The 20,883-nt window shown below is 41.0% G+C and overlaps 1 protein-coding gene across 2 annotated transcripts in view; it reads left to right on the top strand.

Annotated features, from left to right (window-relative positions):
• Positions 1-19,848, top strand: part of setd3 (SET domain containing 3, actin histidine methyltransferase) — a 37,055-nt gene extending 17,207 nt beyond the window's left edge. For both annotated transcript variants that reach the window (XM_041060098.1, XM_041060099.1), the window contains exons 7-13: positions 12,419-12,477; positions 13,932-14,046; positions 14,258-14,332; positions 14,780-14,946; positions 16,660-16,745; positions 18,477-18,637; positions 18,969-19,848. In XM_041060098.1, coding sequence (XP_040916032.1) covers positions 12,419-12,477; positions 13,932-14,046; positions 14,258-14,332; positions 14,780-14,946; positions 16,660-16,745; positions 18,477-18,637; positions 18,969-19,442 — 1,137 coding nt within the window. In that variant the 3' untranslated portion in view covers positions 19,443-19,848. The remainder of the gene's footprint in view (positions 1-12,418; positions 12,478-13,931; positions 14,047-14,257; positions 14,333-14,779; positions 14,947-16,659; positions 16,746-18,476; positions 18,638-18,968) is intronic.
• The last annotated feature ends 1,035 nt before the right edge of the window (positions 19,849-20,883 follow it).

Raw genomic sequence — 20,883 nt, 5'->3', positions numbered from 1 at the left:
CCACCTAGTCTAAATGCTGGTTGCTTTCTTAGTATTGTGGTTCTGAAAGATTCTGTTGTTTGACAATGAAGTTTTTGGTGTCCTTTGTTCAAACTACTTCTGGGCTACCACTTAGTAACAGTGGCTTACAGTGAAGTACATACAGCACATGTATCATTCAAGGATTAATGACATTTTATACATACATTAACTGACAAAGAGATTTGATTGAATTGTGAGATCATGTGTGTATGGATTAAATGTGAATGTGAATTGTGATAGTTACGTCTTCATACCTTAGTAAAAGGTTGTTACACATGAGTTGACAGCATACATTAGAGCTTGCCTTCCTGAAGCAGGTGAAAATCAGCCCTAAATAGCTGTTGTCACAGTGAAACCATTAGAAAGATGACAAAGACCAACAATAGAGCTGGAGACAAAGTTTCTTCAGTACTGACATCACACTGACATGCATGCTAAATATAGTTCTGTACACTTATTTGGATTTTACAAGAGAATGTGGTATGGTTGCTGGCACCACTCTGTTGTTTACAACAAAAACTTGTAGCTTTACTTTGCCGCAATCTTCTCCATAGACTTGGGCCGATGTTATTATTATTGTGGTTTATGAACACATCTGCATGTTATACATACATGTCTGCAGCTGTCTTTGCCATATCAAAAACACAAACACTGGGGTTTCACACAGGGGATCAATAAATACTCTTTAAACGAATCGTGAGGTGATGGTAAACAGACATATGCATGCATATTCTATCATATGTTAAGGCCAGTTCATATTTTCTGCCTCTGTATGGCTGCATAGCTCCCTATGATGGAAATTTTGTCATCTGTCTGTGAGGGTCTATGTGGATCCCTGTATGGAGGTGTGTGTGACCACGCAGACTGTCAGTAACACAGATAACAACAAAAAAACTGAAGTTACTAGGTGCATCCTAAACGCTGCACAGTTTTTTTGTTCAAGGTGGGATGTGCATGCATTTAAGCTGTGATTTCACTGCCTAGAAAATATGGACGTTTGTGTGGTAGTATAGAAAAAAATATAGAAGTTGTGCTTCTATTAATATAAGCTGGAGAAAGAAGGAAAAGTTGAAAGAAGCATGTTTTTTGTTGATGACGCTGTTTTCATGTGCACTGAGTCTACTTTGAGAGTGAGAGCCGAACAGGATTTGTTTTGAGATATATTTCCACTGTGCCACATGCAGAATTATAGTCACTACCAGAGCTGGAACAATTAGTCAATTAATTGATTGGTTTCCCAACAGAAAATTAATAATTTTCTATTTTGCTAATTGTTTAGTAATTTTGCAAGGAATAATGCCAAACATTTACTGGTTCCAGTCTCTCAAGTTCAAAGACTTCATGTTTTTCTTTGCCATATATGACTGTGTACTGGATATCTTTGAGTTTTGGACTGTTGGTCAAATAAAACAAAACATCTGAATACATCTCTTAATGCTAAGGTATAACGACTATTTTCACTGTTTTCTAACATTTTATAAACCAAATGATTAATCAGATAATTGAGAAAATAGTAGGTAGTTTCAGTGATAATGAAATTAATCATTAGTTGCAGGCCTAATCATCACAGTAACAGTGTATAAAGTACTGGAATGTGAGGTTCGGATAGTAAAGTGATGTGTTTAATAATGATATTGCTCTGAGTTTGACTTTTCTGGCATGAGATTTTTTCTAGACACACCTACCTACACACATATACAGGGGTGGTAAAAAGTTTTTGGACGCCCTTAAAATTTTACACAATCTCAGATATTATCATGAAATATTTGCAGAAAAATCTTTTTTGTATTTCACAAGGTGTGGCTGCATCAGACAGACACAAACAAAACAAATGAATTTTTTTGTTTATTATTATCAAGAAAAAAATAGCAAAACTAAATCCTTGATGGTGTCATCAAGAATTTCAACCTCAACATTGTTGGTATCAAAGTTAACAAATAGCAAAGAATGTGTTCAAAACTGAACAAAACATAAATAAACCATCACATAACAATGTGCTTTAATCCTGGCTGGCATGTTCTCCACGAGCCTTTCACACTGTTGAGGGGTAATCTTCTCCCATTCTTCTTGAATTACTGTTTTTAATTCTTCCAAATTCTTTGGTTTCCGCATTGAAACAGACCTTTTGATAATCCACCAAAGATTTTCAATGGGGCTCATGTCCGGGGATTGAGCTGGCCACTCTAAGACCTGGATATTGTGCTCCTGCAGCCAAGGTCTACTTGACCTGGATGCGTGGCAAGGGGCATTATCTTGCTGAAACATCCAGTTTCGACCTCGACGGAACAGTGCATGTGCAGAAGGGAGCATGTGGGTTTGGAGAATGGCACAATACGTAGCAGAGTTCAATGTGCCATCACAGACAGTGAGGTGACCAATGCCAGCAGCACTCATACATCCCCAAATCATGATACTGCCTCCACCATGCTTGACAGTAGGTACTATACATGCTGGAGATAATGCCTCACCTGGCCTTCTGCATACCCTCACATTAACACAAGGAGCATTAAGCTGGAAACTGGACTCATCCGATCACAGAATCTTCTTCCAGTTCCTGGCTGTCCAGTCCTTGTGTGCTTGGGCCCAGTGGCACTGAGCTAATCTCTGCCTCTCGTTGATCAGGGGCTTCTTAACAGCCTTGCAGGACCTTAAGCCATGATGTAGGAATCGGCCACGCACAGTGCGGGTGGAACACTCGACACCAGTTTGGTTAGGTGTTTCTTGTGTTAAGTTCCTTGTTTTAGCCATTTTTGATCTGAAGAACTTTCAAATGTGCTGGCTTTATAGAGACACAAAGCACCAAACAAAAATTGTCTTCAATAAAAAGGATGATCTTCATTAGTGGGTCAGTGGTACCACAATACTCAAAAGTATTTTTATGGAGCTAATCAATTTTAAGTTTTTAATGGCTGATTTTAGGATTGGTTTAGTATTGTGGCTGTGACTGTACAAAAACAAATTGCACTTGGAAACTTAAGAGTGATTGTTAATGCAATATATCACAAGTGCATGGGGTGTCCACCACTGTACATGTCTTACATTAGCTGTGAGGACACTCATTGACATAATGCATTGCCTAGTCCCTAACTTTAACCTTCACCAGAACCTCAGGTATGACATTTAGTCTCATTAGCACCAGGCTTTGGTCCCTATGAGGACTACTGGTCCCAAGAAAGTTGTTGTTTATGTTGGGAAAGGTCTCAGAGACATAGTAAAAATGTGTATACACACACACACACACACACACACACAAACACACACACACTTTCCTCCTCATGTAGCCCCTCACTCTGTCCTCACCTCCTCCCTCCCCTCCCTCCTCCTCAGATGACCGGGCTGGAAAATTAGCTTGTCACATTGGCTTTGAATTGAATTGACCTGAATGTACCTTCCTCAAAGACCTCTCTCTCTCTTACTCTTCTCTCTCTCTCTCTCTTAATTCAATTTCAATTCAGTATGCTTCACTGGTATGAATGTCAGGTGAACAATATTCCCAAAGCGTCAAGGATAATACAATTCAATGATGACATGAGAAAAAAGAATATAATTCATTTAGTAAAATGAAAATTAGATGGGTAAAAAGAATGGAAAAAATGGCAAAACAGTTACTAGGTGTATCCACACACACAAAACAGTAAACCTATGTTTTGTGTGTTCCATATGTATAATAGGCTATGTCAAGATAATTATTTGTCACATACATTGATGTTGTTTTAAAACAAAAAGATTGTGCAGCTAACGCTGGCCTCACACTCGAAGATAATTGAGCAGATTTTGGGTCCAGTTGAGGGGCATTCCTAGTTGAATCAATTATCTGGCTGTATTTAGTCTCCCTTATTTCGAATTGTAAATATCAAACATTTGATAATTACTTGAAATCCCTGTAGTGGAGTAAGGTATTGACAGTAACCTTCATACAAGCACAGAGTAATATTAATAAGGAACAGGGTTTCCATGGCAGTGGAAGGTCAGAGGTTATATAAAAATGACTACACGTCTAATGGTCCTATGTCCTTGGAATCACCACTCTGTATTAGTATAAACATCAAATGTATGGACCTGCATTTTGACTGAATTGTCTGGTGTCTGCGTTCATATGATTAAAATATTAAATAGCCTCAAGGGGCAATTTTTGCGTTCTGAAACATCTCTATCGCCCAACAAAAGGTCCATGTAGTAAATAACGTCTTAGCTTGTCCACCATATAATAAATACTTACTATACTTGTGAAAAGAGAGGGATGAGGGTAATGCAGTGAAAGGAAAAATTTTATGTCATGTTGCTGTTTTTCCCATTATACCAATTAGGCATGATGGTGCTGACTTTGAGTTGTATATCTGTGCCAAATTTGAAGTCAGAATTTTTTTTTGCAAGTTTTTACTTTTTTGGCTTTTTAATATAGCGCCACCATCAGGCCAATTGGAATCAAATTTCTTGGGAAACATTGGCATATAATTTCCAGTCATAGTGCCAAATTTCATGTCTCTAGGTAGTTCCAGCATACAGCAAATGTGTGACGGCATATGATGTCATATACAGATGAATAATTCACAGCCACATTCATCAATCAATATGACACTTTGGATCTGGGTTCATACTTGCCCCCAGAGCATATGCAAAAAATATTTCTATATGTTATATCTGTAGTCTCTCACATTTTTAAAATCGGTTAAGATTTTAAAATCCTCTAGTGTGCACCAAGCCCAAGTTTGCTTCATGTCCCTCTCCTGATAGAATCTCATCTCACTCTGTGAAGTTTGGGATTAACAAATCAAATTTCTTTAAACATTCCACTCTAATTTTATTATATTTGTCACATTTTAAGAGGAAGTGCACTTGTCTCTATCTCTCCTATGGTGCAGTAACCACAGACTCTTTCCTCAGTTGGTCTCTAGAATTTGTTGTGTTGTCCTTTCTCTGTGGTTAGACTGTGGTCACTGGTTGGAGAGCAGTGCTGGTCTGAGGTGGACCAGTATTGGGTGTTATTTGATCAGTAAATCTCAGGACCAGCTATCAGAAGGGACTCTTCGGGGGTTCATCTCTTGGGTTTGTAATGCCGGAAATATCAGTGTGTCTTGCGGGCTCAATTTGAGATGTAGCCAAGCTTTAAGTGTTCTACATAATCAATGGGTAACGGCTTAGTTCTGCCCTGCATGCATTGGTTGGTGCTTTTCTTTGAATGTGTAATATGGACTTCCAGCATGCTTTATGCATTGTCCCATCTAGCAGTAGGTGAGCAGCTTGTCATCTTCATTACTCTGTCCAACATTTCAAACTGATCCACTGTCTAAAAGCACCCACAATGACCATTGTTTTGTTTTGTAGACACATTTTTGATGAGCGACAGTGGTAAGTGCTGAGCTGACAGAAACAATGCATTTCCAATGACAATTTCAAAATAAAAGTCAACTTGTTTTTTTGTCCTTTAAATGTGTTTAATGTGATGCTGCAGCAGCAGGAAATGTAGCTTTTTTCTGGAAACAGACAGTAATGTAATGCATTAGTTACAAAGTCTCAAAGACTTTCATGAGACGTTGACACTTTAAATGGAAAACTCTCCACTAAACTTCATCTGAAAGCAACTCAGTTATTTGCTGACATAGGAAATCATGATTCCTTCTCCTCTCTCTGGTTTCTATGATATCTCCCTGTCTTCAGACAGTATTCAGACTCTCCCACTTTCTGCACAGTTTATTGTGTGGTGCATTTAATTGTAAATTATTATTGTAATTTTTTGTTTGTGTATAGAGAAAGTTAATTTATATTGCCCCTTTTGCTCTACACTCAATCTACACTAAATGACCCATAATGACAAAGTGAAAACATGTCTTTAGAGATTTTTACTAATATATTAAAAATTCAAAAATAAAATGTCTAATTGACAAAAGTATTCAGACCCTTTGCTGTGGCTCCAAGCTGTGTTCAGGTGCTTCCTGATGCTTTAATCATCAGATGAGTCTAGAACTTGACTGGAGTCCACCTGTGGCAAATTAAATTGATGGACATATTTCAGAAACACACACCTGTGGATATGAAGTCCCACAAATCACACTGTGTGTAAGAACAAAAACCAAGACCCGAAGTCCAAGGAACTCTCTGTAGACCAAATTATGGTAAGGCATAGATCAGAGCAAGAGTATAAAACCATTTCTAAAGCTTTGAGTGTTCCCAGGAGCACAGAGACCTCAGTAACTGTGGTGGCAGCATCAAGCTATGAGGGAGCTACTCAGCAGCACGGGCAAGGAGACTGGTCGCGATTCAGGGAAGGGTGAATGCAGCCAAATACAGAAAGGTCCTTGAAGAAAACCTGCCCCAGAGTGCAGGTGACCTGAGACTGGAACAACAGTTCACCTTTCAGCAGGACAATGACTCGAAGCATGCAGCCAAGACAATGCTGGAGAGACTTCAGGACACTTCTCTGACTGTCTTTGAGTGGCCCAGCCAAAGAACGGACTTAAACCCCTTAAAACATCTTTGGTGAGACCCAAGATAGCACTTCAGATGCTTTCCATCCAATCTGATGGAGCATGAGAAGATCTGCCAGGAAGAGTGAGATCAGCTGCCCAAATCCAGGTGTACAGAGCTTGTAGAGACTTACTCTGGCAGACTCCAAGCTGTAAGTGCTGCCAAAGGAGCTTATACAAAGTACTGAATTAAGGGTCTGAATACTTTTGTAAATAAGAAATTTCAGTATATGATGTTTAATACATTTGCAAATATTTCCAAAAACACATTTTCACTTTATCATTATGAGTTATTAAGGTTAGAGTGATGGAGAGAAATAGCAATTTTATCCATTTACAATTAAATCTACAACACAATTAAGTGTGCAAAAAGTGATGTTCCTTCAGAAATTGAGATGTGCCCCCTGCATGTAAAAACTTCCCAATATACTGTATGGTACATCATTAAAAAATTTCAGTGTTTAAGATAAGCTAGGCTAACCAAATCTTTTCTTTACTGATTGATTTCAGCCTTCTAATTAAAAATCAAAAGTAGGACAGCACTCCTCTTCAGTTGTTTATTCATGCATTGCACGGGCACGTGCACACACCCGCACATACTTTACCCATACCTTCAGCCCCTTCAAACACACACCCAAGCTCTGTCTCCACAGTGGCACATGATGGATGACCCTTGTGTTATGATGCTAATACATCAAGTGCTCAGCATGCAGTGCTCTCTGTGTGTGCGCGTGTGCAAACATAGTCCTTTCAGCTGATTTTACACTCCTGCAGGCCTTTCTGTCATACTGTAACTGAATATGTCTGGTTGTCAGGGGTTTCCTCTCTGCTGCCTGCTGAAGTTGGAGTTTCTGTGCCATCACCTACAAGTGTTCAACACTCAAATCAGAAAATGTCTTACAGATTTTCTATTGATGGTGTAATCAATTGATTGACAAATTGTTTCAGTTCTAATGTGAAGAGTGAACACTTTATTCTGTGATGGACTCAGTAGCCTGTCTTCAATTGAGCGGAACATTTTATGTATGCTGTAAATGTTTGTGCAAAAATTGTTTTTAGCAATATTGTTTATTACAAGTATTCTGGTTAAAGCATTTTCTGTGTACATGGTATGATCAGACATACATTTTATGACAGAGGAAAGTTATGTTTGCTTTTTTCATACTAAAACTGAACATACTCCACCCACCACTGAAACTGCATTTCTCGCCTGAAGAGCCAGTGTCCAGAGCGATGGCTCACCAGGCAATACCTTCTTTGCTTTTGTCTTTGTAGTAACGCGATTGTGGGTCTTATCGCTCTTTATATTTCTAGACCTCAGTAAGTCAGTAAGAAACAGGACAGTGGTGTAAAATGTTGCAACATAATGGTAGCACATCAGTGTGCGTCGGTGTGTGCCTAGCCATGGCTGGTGTGGAGGTTGTACATAGAACATAGTAAGGGTGAGTGTTTTGATTCACACCTTTTTGGTGGCAGTATGTTTTGCTCTTTAGGTGAGTACTCACTGCAGTACTTTGAAGGTTTGGCATGAAACTCTCCTGGTTGAATCATCAGATCAGTAAAAGTCAAAGGTACAAGTAAGTACAAAGTGTGCATTTTTTTTTAAAGAACCAACTAACAGCTGAACAACAAGAAGCTAAAGATTATACTGTGTAAAAACCTGAGAAAACCTAAAGAAGTTACTTTTAGGTTCTGTTTCAGTTTCATATGAACTCTGGAAGTATTCTGCCGTGTTTTATTTCCAATAGCAGCAATGAAGTGGCTTCTTCTCCATATCAACATCTGAAGAGGCTCATGGGTGGTGTATTATTTAGAACCATTTACCATACCAGACTGTTGGGAAAGTAACACGACTTTTCAGAAATAATCAAAATTGGTTTGACTTTGAATGCCTCTAGCATTGTTCAATAATCCAGAAGATTCTCATTTTTCAATGTTGAGGAACATTGAGAATATCATTAGAACCAATGTGAATTTAAGTTATTTGTTTTTCATGGCAGGAACTTTCCCAGGAACCATGTGGGAAGCTCAAGAAACTTACATGTGTTTCCATTGAAGAAAGCGTGGACTAAATTCAAATCCTAAACTATAGTTCCTGATCCCAAAAAGCCCCAGGTCGGGTCCATTTCTTTCTGGTGGAGTTTTTCATAGTGAACTTTTGATATGGTGGAAGAATAAAACAGGAACACACAAAATAGGACTTTTAGTTCTTCTTTTAGGCCCTGTGTTTAGTTCCAGTGGCTCTATAGTTCCTGGAACCTGGCCAGCACACACTATCCTGAGCCTGGAATCATTTTCCTGGTAAACTTAGAGCCTGTTTTAAAATTATCTTGAGGGTTCTACACTTTAGAACAGGAGTCGGCAACCTTAAGTACTCAAAGACCCTTTTGGACCGTCTCCCACAGAAAAGAAAACACCCGGAGCCACAAAACCCTTTTGACATCTAAAATGAGGATAACACTGCATATATCGTTTTTTTTGTTTTTGTTTTTTTTTCCTGTATGCTATGTATAAAAAACTATAGTGTGTTGCAGTTATGAAATCAGTGAACTGCTACAGAGAACACACAATTTTATTTCTGCATCTAACAAAAACACACACAGTACTCCGAAAAAAAAGACGCTTGGTTAGTGCTTACTTTCAAATAAAATAATTTAAAAAAAAATACTCAATGGCTATTTGAGTCCTCCTCGTATTTATGAAATAAAAATCCAAACTTAATCGGGCCTTCGCCTGACTTGTCAGGCTCGGGTCCTAATTATCCACCTACAGTGAACCAAAAAACGCTGTCTGCTTCTGTGTTCCGTCATCACTTTATCACGTGCACTGGAGCGTGCAGTCAGCTGTCCACCTGAAAATGTTGCCACCAGGTGTTGCCACCAGGTGTTGCACAGCGGCGTTTGTGACACATATTTTGAGCGACAAAAAATTAAAAATGTTTTATTTTGATGTTACAAGATCACCGTAATCTTCAAATTTAGAATTACATTTAAAAAAAACGAACAAACTAAAATAAAAATACATTTAAATTAAATACTCATTATTTATTTTCCAAAGTCACAGGGAGCCACAGCAGAGGGATGAAAGAGCCACATTCGGCTCTGGAGCCGTGGGTTGCTGACCCCTGCTTTAGAATGTTCATATTTCAAACACACAGCAGCATACTAAGGTGAGTTGTGGGAAACTCAAGGCCACTTTGGTAATCTGGACAGCCACCTCAGTACCTCAACCCACACCCCTCCTCCTCCCCCTCCCCTGCCTCCTGGCCTCCTACGAGAGAATCAAACAGAGCAAAGATAATTGTTTCTGGATCTGTGTGTGAGTGTGAGAGGGAGAGAGGGGGAGAGAGATACAAGCCTGGTCACTTTGTTCAACTTGACAAGCATGATCCTTCACACTCACCTGTAGAGATGAATCAGTGTCACGGCTGGACTTGCTGTATTAACACACACTTCTACACACACACAGCAGCTATTCACCTCCAGAGGTGAAATGTGATGTGACCATTCTATTTTACTCAGAGGTGTGTGTATTTAGGAGGTGAGATGTTGGATGGTTTTAAGGGAGTTAAAAGACCATCCCTGTGTTTTTTTTAACCCGTCCTTTCCAAAACTGTGCAAACTGTACTAACCAATTGTCCGTTTGTGTTTGACTGAAGGGAGTTATGTAAATGAACCTACAGAAGGATCAGCCTGGCCTGAAGTGACAAATACATCACAGCGATGTGTCTGCCATGCTTCTTTTTTATCAAAGGGAATTTTGTGGGGACAAGTGTCAAATCTTTACTTCTACTTTTTTTTTTTTTTTTTTTTTTTTTTTTTTTTTTAACTTGGTTGGTACTTTGATGGTTGTCTGCAGAAAAGTGACATGTACACTCACCGGCCACTTTATTAGGTACATCTGTTCAACTGCTTGTTAAGGCAAATGTCCATAATCACATGGCAGCAGCTGAATGCATTTAGGCATGCCGACATGGTCAAAGTTACCTGCTCAGGTCAAAAACTGCTGATCTACTTGGATTTTCCTGCAGAACCATCTCTAGGCTTTGCAGAGAATGGTCCGAAAAAGAGAAAATATCCAGTGAGTGGCAGTTCTCTGGGTGCAAATGCCTGTCAGTGGCACAGGTCAGAGGAGAATGGCCAGATTGCTTTGAACTGATAGGAAGGCAACAGTAACTCAAATAACCACTCAATCCAACTTAGGTATAAGATAAGATAAACCTTTAATAGTCCCACAATGGGGAAATTACACTGTTACAGCAGCAAAGAGCAGATGCAATAGGGTATAGGTACTCAGAATATACAGATAATACAGATAACCGAATATAAAGACTCCAAGAAAAAAAAATTACTTATTAGAGGAAACAATAATAATAAATACTATAAACAGTATGACAGTATGCAGAAGAGCATTTCTGAATACACAACACGTTGAACCTTCGAAGCAGATTGGCCACACTGGATGCCACTCATGTCAGCTTAGAACAGGAAACTGAGGCTACAATTCACACAGGCTCATCAAAATTGGATAATGGAAGATTGGAAAAGGTCTGGTCTGGTGAGTTACGATTTCTGCCACAACATTCTAGGGTTAGAATTTGGTGTGAACAACATGAAATCATGGATCCATCCTGCCTTGTTCAGTGGTTCAGGCTGCTGGTGGTGGTAATAATTGTGTGGGGGATATTTTTCTTCGCACACTTTGGGCAACAGTCTGAGTATTGTTGCTGACAGTGTCCATCCCTTTATGACAAAAACGTACCCATCTTCTGATGACTGCTTCCAGCAGGATAACGCACCATGCCACACAGCTCAAATCATCTCAAACTGGTTTCTTGAACATGACAATGAATTCACTGTATTCAGATCTCAATCCAATAGAGCACCTCATCTCAATATGGACCAAAATCTCTGAAGAACATTTCCAGCACACCACGTTGACTCTATGCCACAAAGAATTAAGGCAGTTCTGGAGGTAAAAGGGGGTCTGACCTGGTACTAGCAAGGTGTACCTAACAAAAGTGGCTGGTGAGTGCTGCAATTTGAGAAACTTAACAACATGGATTCCTTGAATAAGATATTTTTAATTTAGCCATTTTCAAATCTAAAATATCACAACCCCCTGTTCCATGTATAATAGATGTCAAGATAATCATTTGTCACATTCAGTGATGTTTTTATTGCATGTCCCTCAGTTTGTGCCATGCAGTCACAGATTGTGTAGTTAAGTTTGCTGCACATCTCTCTCCTTAAAGATTCTCATCTCAGATTAACAAATCAAATTTCAATCACAGTGTTCCACTGTGATTTTCTTATATTTGTCTCCACCTCTCACATGGTGCAGTAACCACAGACTCTTTCCTCAGTTGGTCTCCAGGACTTGTTGTGTTGTCCTTTCTCCCTGGGTAAACTGTGGTCACTGAGTCTGTATTGGATCTCGGCTTGTGCCAGTTTTGGTTTGATTCATCCAATGTTCCAGATCATCTCCATATCTTTTGTCCATTTTGGGTGTTGATCAGTAGATCTCAGGACCAGCTATCAGAAGGGACTCTTTTCTGTGTCTCTCCCTCTTGCTCTCTCTCACTGTGCACGCCCCCCCCCCCACACACACACACACACACACACTCACACATTTCAGGCCCAAATTGATGAGGCAGATTTATGACGGCTGCTGGCCACAACAAATTAAGTTGACAGTGATGTATGGGGGGGTGGCAAGTGGGCAAGTGTCACACAGCACTAACGGACCACACAGACACACGTGCGCCCCAGCGGTGGCCCCCTACTTCCACTCCTTGTTGTCAGGCATCCCTGTCTGACAGCCCCCCCCCCCCAACTTCATACCTCCATAATGAAATTCCTTACACTGATTTGTGCTTTGTCTCTCTCTCTCTTCCTTCTTCCTTTCACCCACCTTCTTCCCTCCATCCCCAGACTCATCCTGCTGCCAGCAAACTGGCCCTGAAGGACAGCTTCACATTTGATGACTACAGGTCAGTGTGTGTGTGTGTGTGTGTAAGTGCATGTTTATGTGTGTGTTTTTTGGTTCATATTTCCACGGTGTTGCTCATCTTTCCCAGCAATAACAGTAACGCTCTTCCTCAGAGATGTGGAAGCACAGTCTGAGAGGGTGGTCAGACTGTATCAGTCTGATGATTAGACATACACAGGTGATAGAGTCCGAATTAAAGGTCTGATTTAGCCATGAGGTTGTGTACGGTACGGCTCAAAACCTAACTGTAAGGTCCACAGCAGCTGTGAGATACCACAGGGATACTGGAAGCACCGTGATTAATCAGTACTGGTGAGAGTTAATGTCCACATGTCCACAGCAAAGCTGCTCAGCGTTGACCATTCTCTATCACAGCGAGTGAAAGAACATAAATCCAGCTGCGGCACAGAATGAAGGGTCGCATATTCACTAATGAGACATGGTGAAAGTATGTGTGCGGCTCACCGTCACTCTGGATCACAGAAAACAAAAACTGTAACACAGTTAGTGTGAGGAATATCATTACAGCAACACACAGCCTGCTCCTGTGTGTCCAGGGTAGTGGTCCAAACAGAGGGAGTAGCCTGACACTGATCTACTTTTAATGGTCTTGTCACACTGGCTGCTTTTCCATTTTAGCTGCTAATTCCATTGGCCCAGTAAAAAGAGTTTTGGGCAGGTTGTGATATTTGGGTGGTGTTCACAGACAAAGAGTTTGACTTTATTCCAATCACTCTGCCCCTCCCCTTCTCTAAGTGGTATGATTGACAGTAAAGTTTTATAGACTCTTCTCAACACACAGTGACTGTTGAGTGATGGCTGAAACCAAATATCATTTCTGTTTATTACAGCTCAGGTGAAACTTGTTCCTGTGTCACAGCACTGTGAGGACAGACCTGTAAAACCATCTGTTCATCTCAGTTAAGGCTTCAATGCAACATCATCAACATATCTAGTCTTTTATAAATGTGTTTTCTGACAGAAAAGAAGAGCAGAGGTGATAAGACCGATTCCGTTATATGTTACATAAAAAAGATGTTTACATGTTTACATAAAAACTGGGCTACGTTTATGACGACGGGGCAGGTTCTAGGCTCTGATTGGTCTGCTTTCTGTCAGATTGATCTGACAACACTGATAATACATCAGAACCTCTTCAGTTTGGTGGATAACACTGAGATAACTGAAATAACCCTGAAATCACTTATCCCAACACATTCCATCTTTCTCCTTCGACCTTTCTTCCTTTTCTCTCCATCTTTCTCCCTCCTCCCTCCATCTTTCTCCCTCCTTTCTCCATCTTTCTCCCTCCCTCCTCTGTCTTTCTTCTCTACCTGGGGATGCCAGTGTTGATTTGATGACCTTCCCTCTCCTGTTGTCCAGGATCCTGCTTCCTGTAAGTGGAGTAAATATATGCCAGTGTACTGAGCACTGATTGGTTTATGTATGTGACAGGTGGGCGGTGTCTTCAGTGATGACCCGTCAGAACCAGATCCCTACTGAGGACGGCAGCCGGGTCACTCTGGCCCTCATCCCCCTCTGGGACATGTGTAATCACACCAATGGACTGGTAAAATCTTTATCTCACATTCACAGTCTCTTTTACACACACACACACTGACATACATTGTTTTAAACTGGCAACAAAGTAATTTTGACTACTTCCATGATTTCAAACAAGCTGTTCATTGAATGCTGTGGACACTTTGTCCCTGCACTGTGATGACTATGTGGTGAAGCGCTTGGAAGGGATGAATCAGTAAGATGATATTTGTCTGCAGATCACCACTGGATACAACCTGGAGGATGATCGCTGTGAATGTGTGGCACTGCAGGACTACAAGGAAAATGACCAGGTTACTTCTGATTATACTGTTACTACTGTCTGCCTGTCATCTCTTTGTTTACACACTTATCCTCATCACTGCTCTCGATGTCAGCAGCTAAGCAAAAGGAGAAATTATAGAGAGAGGATGCTCCTCAGTCATAACTTAAGATCCTGCCTCATAATCACCAGAGTAGTTACTCCAGGTTACCGGTGCCTCTTCAAACCATGTTACAGTGTGAACAGGATCTGCTAATAGCTAACCCAGCATGACTCTCCAGGCTGCACAGTTGTCAAGATTTAAGTAAATACAGGCTTAGGTATTTTTAGATTATTAGGTATCTGTGATAGACTGCCAACATGTCTCACTTCACAACCCATGTGAGCTGGGATAGGTCCAGGCCCTGTTTCAGCCTGCAAAGGATAAGTAATGGTAGAAATAATGGATAGAAGGATTGTTTCTGTGTTCTTCCTCTAGATCTACATCTTCTATGGCACGAGATCCAATGCTGAGTTTGTCATTCACAACGGTTTCTTCTTCCAAGACAACGCCCACGACCGAGTGAAGATCAAGCTGGGTGTTAGTAAGAGTGAACGCCTTTACGCCATGAAGGCCGAAGTGTTGGCCCGAGCCGGCATCCCAGCGTACGTCCAACCCCTCCTTATGTTACTGTGTATAAGATTTCATCAGGACAAACATTCCTCTTCTTATCTACAAAACCTAAGCCTGAACCATTTTATTCTGGAGTCTTTAATTCAGGTCAAGGAGAGCTTCAGGCTCATGACTAACTCCATGTAGCCTTCACATAGCCACGGAGAACTTTTGTCTTCCAACAGCAGATATTTTAACGACTGAGACTCCCTTTGGCATAATTGAAACACATAATAGAAATGTTGCAGCAGGTCTCTTTCTTTCTCTCCCTCCCCACCAAGTATCAATTTACCATCAGCCCCAACACTTTCATCAGTGAGAAGCTTAATCATTTTATCATTAGCCTCTTAATTTTATGCAGCATTCTCTGCTCGGCATTTTTAATCAGACGCCTTTTAATCTCTTATTGATGACAGTCTAAATCTCAACAGTGGAAGTGAAATGAAACAATCCCCGTTGTTGCCATGGCACTCTATTAAAGTGACAGATATGCTCGTAGATCATTTTCAAAGGAAACAGCTCCATGTTCGCTGTCAGGCCTCGCTGAGCGGCTGCTATCATCACACTCCTTACTCCGTTTAGCTTTGCTGCATTTATTTCTGATAAGTAGAGACAAGTGAGCACTTTTGAGTGATCATTTAAAAAATGTAATTCGTTCTTTTTCTTCCAGTCCGACTGAAACCTCTTTTAAAGATGGAACCACCCTGAGCTGGAGGAAGGGACAGAGGGATAATTTAATAGGAAGAGTGGGGAGGAGGCTGTAATGTGTTTGTGTGAAGTAATAATGCCGGCCCTGTCCGACCATCACCACATCAATCACTTTGCTCAAGCAGGAGGAAAATATTGTCCTTCCCAAAATGAGCTCTGTGTTTAATGTGATGATGTGAAACAGATTCCTCTCAGTTCTGGATCTCTCTTTCGTTTCATAGGTTTTCTATTTCGGAAAGCCAGGATTAGATCTTGTAGAATCAGGAGCGATGTCCTCTCTCATACATTTTATGCTCTGTTATAAAATAAAGCTTATCTGTGTGTGAAATCTTCAAATTTTTTAAAATTATTTTATTTGATAGTTATAATTCCTGACAATAGCTACACCCCCACCCCCTCCCTGCAAGTTAAAAACAAACAACTAAAGAACATCATCAACATCAAGAATAACAGTAATACATTAAATAACAGACCAAATCTGAATCCTAGTCCTATGATTGATCTTTTTTTTATAGATTGTATTAATTGTGTTCTTCTGTTTATGGACTTATATGTGGTGCATGTGGTTTCAGCCAGTTCTTGGTTTTCTCCTGAAGCACTGCTCCACTTAGTGAATTCATAGCTGAGATGTTCTACCCTGTGATATCTGCCCAGGCACCAAAAGGACTGAAATACAGAATCCGTAGTTTTACTTAACCGAGGCTTCATCAGGTTGTCGGTGCACAAGCCCACATTCCCTTTCCCTGCCCATCTGTGCAGCAACACCGCTCATATTATGTAATCACACAGACTGATGGAGAATTAGTCAGAGCACAGCAGACTTGAGGCTGAAATCCAGCCTCTCACCTCTACATGTTGAACTGTTCCTTTAAGATCTGTGCGTAGAGCTGTGTGAGCAGTTTCTTATAGCACTGTGTGCTTTGTATTTTATTTTTCCTCTGGTATCTTGATGTGTTCATTGACGTAATATCTTGGTGTGTATGCTGTTGTGTTTTCAGGTCCTGTGTCTTTGCTCTGCACTGTAATGAACCCCCCATTTCAGCCCAACTCTTAGCCTTCCTCAGAGTCTTCTGCATGACAGAGGGTAAGACACTGACACACACACACAATCTGTCATATTCTAGCAGCAGGACATTCCCTGTGGAACCTCCAAGCCACAAACCTGGTAGCATAATCTAAAAAAGAAAAAGCACACCACAGTTTCTGACGCCGTTGTCAAGTGACCAATTCCTCTGCCCGCCAGCAGAGGCGAAGAGACAGAGGGGAGGTGGAGGAGAAAGAGAGGGAAGAGCAAGGCCTGTCCATCTCCAAGCTGCTTAATTGATCAAGGCAGGCCACCAGATGTGTGGAAGGAGAGATCCACTGGGGTTTGCAATATTCATCGGCATGTATGCAGAACAGCACCGGTGCCATAAATCCCCCACCACACAAGGCCACATCCTCCTCTGTCACAGGACTCATCTTCACTGGCCTGCCTGATATATTATTCACTTTTTTAGCTGCATGTTAATTTTTTAAATGGCCTTTGTGTGTGCATGTCACAGATGTAACATGATGGAGTAGTGTCCTCTTTCATCTTCCCATGTAGCCGAGCCACCTTAAAGTCCTCAGATCAGAGGCTGTGACATCGACACAATGTGAGCACAGAGTTCCTGACGCCACTCGTGTGGAAGGTGGAGAGTGGCGGGTTGGCAGACTTGTAACAGAGAAGGATGTGATGAAGAAACAGTGATCACAAAAAAGGGACAGTCCCACACTTTTTGTCTTCTTCGATGTCAAATGAGAAGATTATTTTCATCTCTGTGAGCCCAAAACAAGAAAATCAAGGCTGGTGTTTGATTTCATTCATCGTTTGCATTTCCAGTGTTTCATCTGCTTATTGTATCTAAGTCCTTTCTGTCCCTTATGGACAATCTAAATATTTAATAATATTTAATCTAAATATGTTTAGCTTTTCATTATTTCAACTGAAATTATAAGCAACAAAAACTCAAAGATTTGTAAACACCTTTTTTTCTGAGAAGGAAGAAAAAGTACAGTTTTGGTGGTGGCCTGTTGTTCACCACCATGAAAACTGTAAAATGAGATGAATGCAGTGTAACTTCACACCAGAAGCAGATGAAAATAACATCCCAATTTCTAAATCATATGGATTCAGTGGAAGATGAACTGTTTCTCTGTTGACACAGCCAGACCAACTTTCCCCCACTGTCAGTCATACACAGAAGACATCAGTCTGGTCTCATGATCTCATCTAAATCTGTGTTAGAAGTATTTATGGGTCTACTTGGTTTGTGATCATCATCACAGGAGGATGTGAGACAACTCAGGACTTGCTGGTCTGTCTTTAGCTTCTGGTTGATGAAAGGAGTGTCATCATGCTGTCAGTGTTGGTCATCTTTCTAGTTGGATCTGATGAGCCTAACTGCATTTTGGGGGCTGAGTCAGAGCACATCTGACTCTCCACAGGACCATTTCGGATCATTTCAGTTCATTTCGTTAAAACGTAAATGTATGCATGCTGGTTTTATGTATGTTTTCCATGCCTTTATTTGGGATCTGGTCCAGAACTCTGGACCCGTGAAGACCTTGAAGACACATGAAGGCCATGATAGTAAACAAGTGTGTGTGGGTAAAATGTTTTGTGTATTTTGTTAATAGCTAGATGAAAATTGCTGCCCTCAGTAGAGTCACGCAGAGTCATCTTATGAAGCCATCACCTTTTATAGTCCGCATCCTCTTCACCGATGTCCTCTTGCAGCTGAGCTTTGATTTCTCTTGAAGAGAAAGCAAAGAAAATTTCTCTTCATTTCAGAGGAACTGAAGGACTACCTGCTTGGAGATCGTGCCATTAATAAGATCTTCACCCTGGGCAACAGTGAGTTCCCTGTCAGCTGGGAGAACGAAATAAAGTTGTGGACTTTTCTGGAGACCCGAGCTGCTCTGCTGCTCAAGACCTACAAGACCACCTCAGAGGTCAGTTGGAGTTTAAGTTCTGTTGAAAGTTGTGGGGTTTCTGATTGCAGATCAATTTGAGGATCTTCAGGGTTCTGTAAGCTTCAGTGGAAGTAGTTTATATGAAGTGTACGAACACATCTAAAGCCAAAAGTGTCTATACCCACCTGTCAGCTGGTTGATTACAGCAATTAAAATCCTGAATTCTCACTTACCACTTGCAAAGTCAGAAAGGGGTATTTGGTTGCTGCTGGAAGATCTGACAAGAACCTAGGAACAAAATATGTGAAACTGAATTTGTACCACCTCTTTTTTGCCTTTGCCTCTTATCTCCTGGCCTGGTCTCTTCCAGGAGGATCGCTCCATGTTGGAGAAACCTGATCTATCTGTGCATTCTCGCGTTGCCATCCAGCTTCGCCTGGCTGAGAAGCAGATCTTGGAGAAGGTGTCAGCCAGCGGACGGGCCAAGCGTCTGCATTTCCAGAAGAAGCTGGAGGAGGGGGCACCTTTGCCTCACTATGAGGAGAGCGATATTGCTTTGCTAGAGAATACCAATGCAGATGCAAAGCTTCCTATAATCCTGCGCAAGCTGGAGGAGGTGGAGGAAGGCCAGGAGATTGAGGTGGAGGAGCACAGTCACCTCCTGAATGGGGAGAAGGTGATGTACGGGATGGAGGCTAATGGAGAGACAGTGCAGGAGAAGGTCAGCAGAGATGTTCGTTCAGCTTTGGACTCGACCGGAAGTGCAGACCAGAAAGGCCAAAGGGAAGTTGCCGACCGAAGTGCCAGTCGAACTGAAGAGAATCCCAAAGAGAGGAGTGAATAAATATATTCCACTTACAGCCACAGTCCATGCTATTTATTGGTTTTTCTGTCTCTTAAATGACTCAGAAACATAGAAGCTGAAAAAACCTTTTGGGACTGTATGGTCATCCAGTGTGGCTTTTCTTAGTTGTCTGCTGCTGAACTTGTCTACAATGCTGCCAGTGTGTCCCTCAGTCTTCTGTGCAGAACAGTTTCAGATTAAAATGAGCTTTTCTTTAATTTTAAATTGTAAATTCGTACTGAAACCGTGTGTGTCCTGCAGCATAGGAAGAAATCAGGCGTGGGAGGGGTGCAGAACAGATCCCAGCAGATACTTAGATGAAGAAAAAAAAAACCAAAATGGACTTAGGTGAATGTTATTTCCATAAAGCCAAAACCCTTCTGATGTTGTGAATTGGTTGGTTTATTACTGCATTTTGTCTCCATGTGTATCCAGTGTGGTTTGAGTTGACAATCGTGTTCTGTAGAGTATTTTGGGGCTTGCTGCTGAGTGAAGACCATCACTGCCCTCTGTTCCTTCTTTTCTGCTTCAGATCATCTCAAGCTGAATAACTGTGGGGAACAGAAAGTGCTCTTATCAGCCTATGAGACTATCTCAATGAAAAGTCCCACTTTTACTGTCAAATTGCACATTTTCAGTCATTACATAGTTGCAGCCCTTGTTAAAAAACAAAAAGACTTATTTTACTTTGTGATTTAAAAGTATCTATCATGTCAGAGTCTGTAGATATCACTGAAAGAGACTGATGTGTGACCCAGTGATTGCTGCTTATGCCCCAGAGACAGCCATACGCAGGACACTGTGAGAAGATCTTTATGTGGCTGTTGGAAGTCGCCTTAAAAGGAGGGAATTTGAAAAGGACTCTTTTTGTGTGAAAAACAGGAAAGCACTGTCAGTAGGTTGTTACTGTCTTTGGTTGGTGTTAACTGTGGGGGTGGACCTGTTAACTCTGACTGAAAACCTGATGTGGATGCAGAGTGCAGGGAAAGGTTTGCCTATCATTCTCATCAGTTCTAACATTCAAGCTTATTTTAGGGTCACAGGACTTTGAGTTTCACCGTTTGGATCACTGTTTGTGGTGGTGCTGACTCATTTCTACATGAACAACACATGACTGAAATAATGTGACTAAATATTCCCAACTCAAGACCCACCCCTTGGTTTTTCTCTGAGCCACATTTCATTTTGTATTCATTTTCATTTTGTACTGAGCCACATTTCATTGTATTTGTGGGTTCAGGTGTCATCATTTAAGCCAAGTATGGGGATTGGGTCAGGTGATAACAAGCAGTGGTCTATGGGGCTGTCTTTTAAAGGTTGATGATAAGTTATCAGCTGTTCCTGTTCTTTGCTCCGATGCTCTCAGATGAATGGTAGGTCAGGGTCATGAAATGTGGCTGAACACCTCAGGAGCCAGACTTCAGTAACACAGTTCACATAA

Source organism: Toxotes jaculatrix, chromosome 17, assembly GCF_017976425.1.
Source record: "Toxotes jaculatrix isolate fToxJac2 chromosome 17, fToxJac2.pri, whole genome shotgun sequence".
Taxonomy (NCBI): Eukaryota; Metazoa; Chordata; class Actinopteri; family Toxotidae; genus Toxotes; species Toxotes jaculatrix.
The sequence above is the reverse complement of the archived record's forward strand: the minus strand, read 5'-3'. Positions and strand labels throughout refer to the sequence as shown.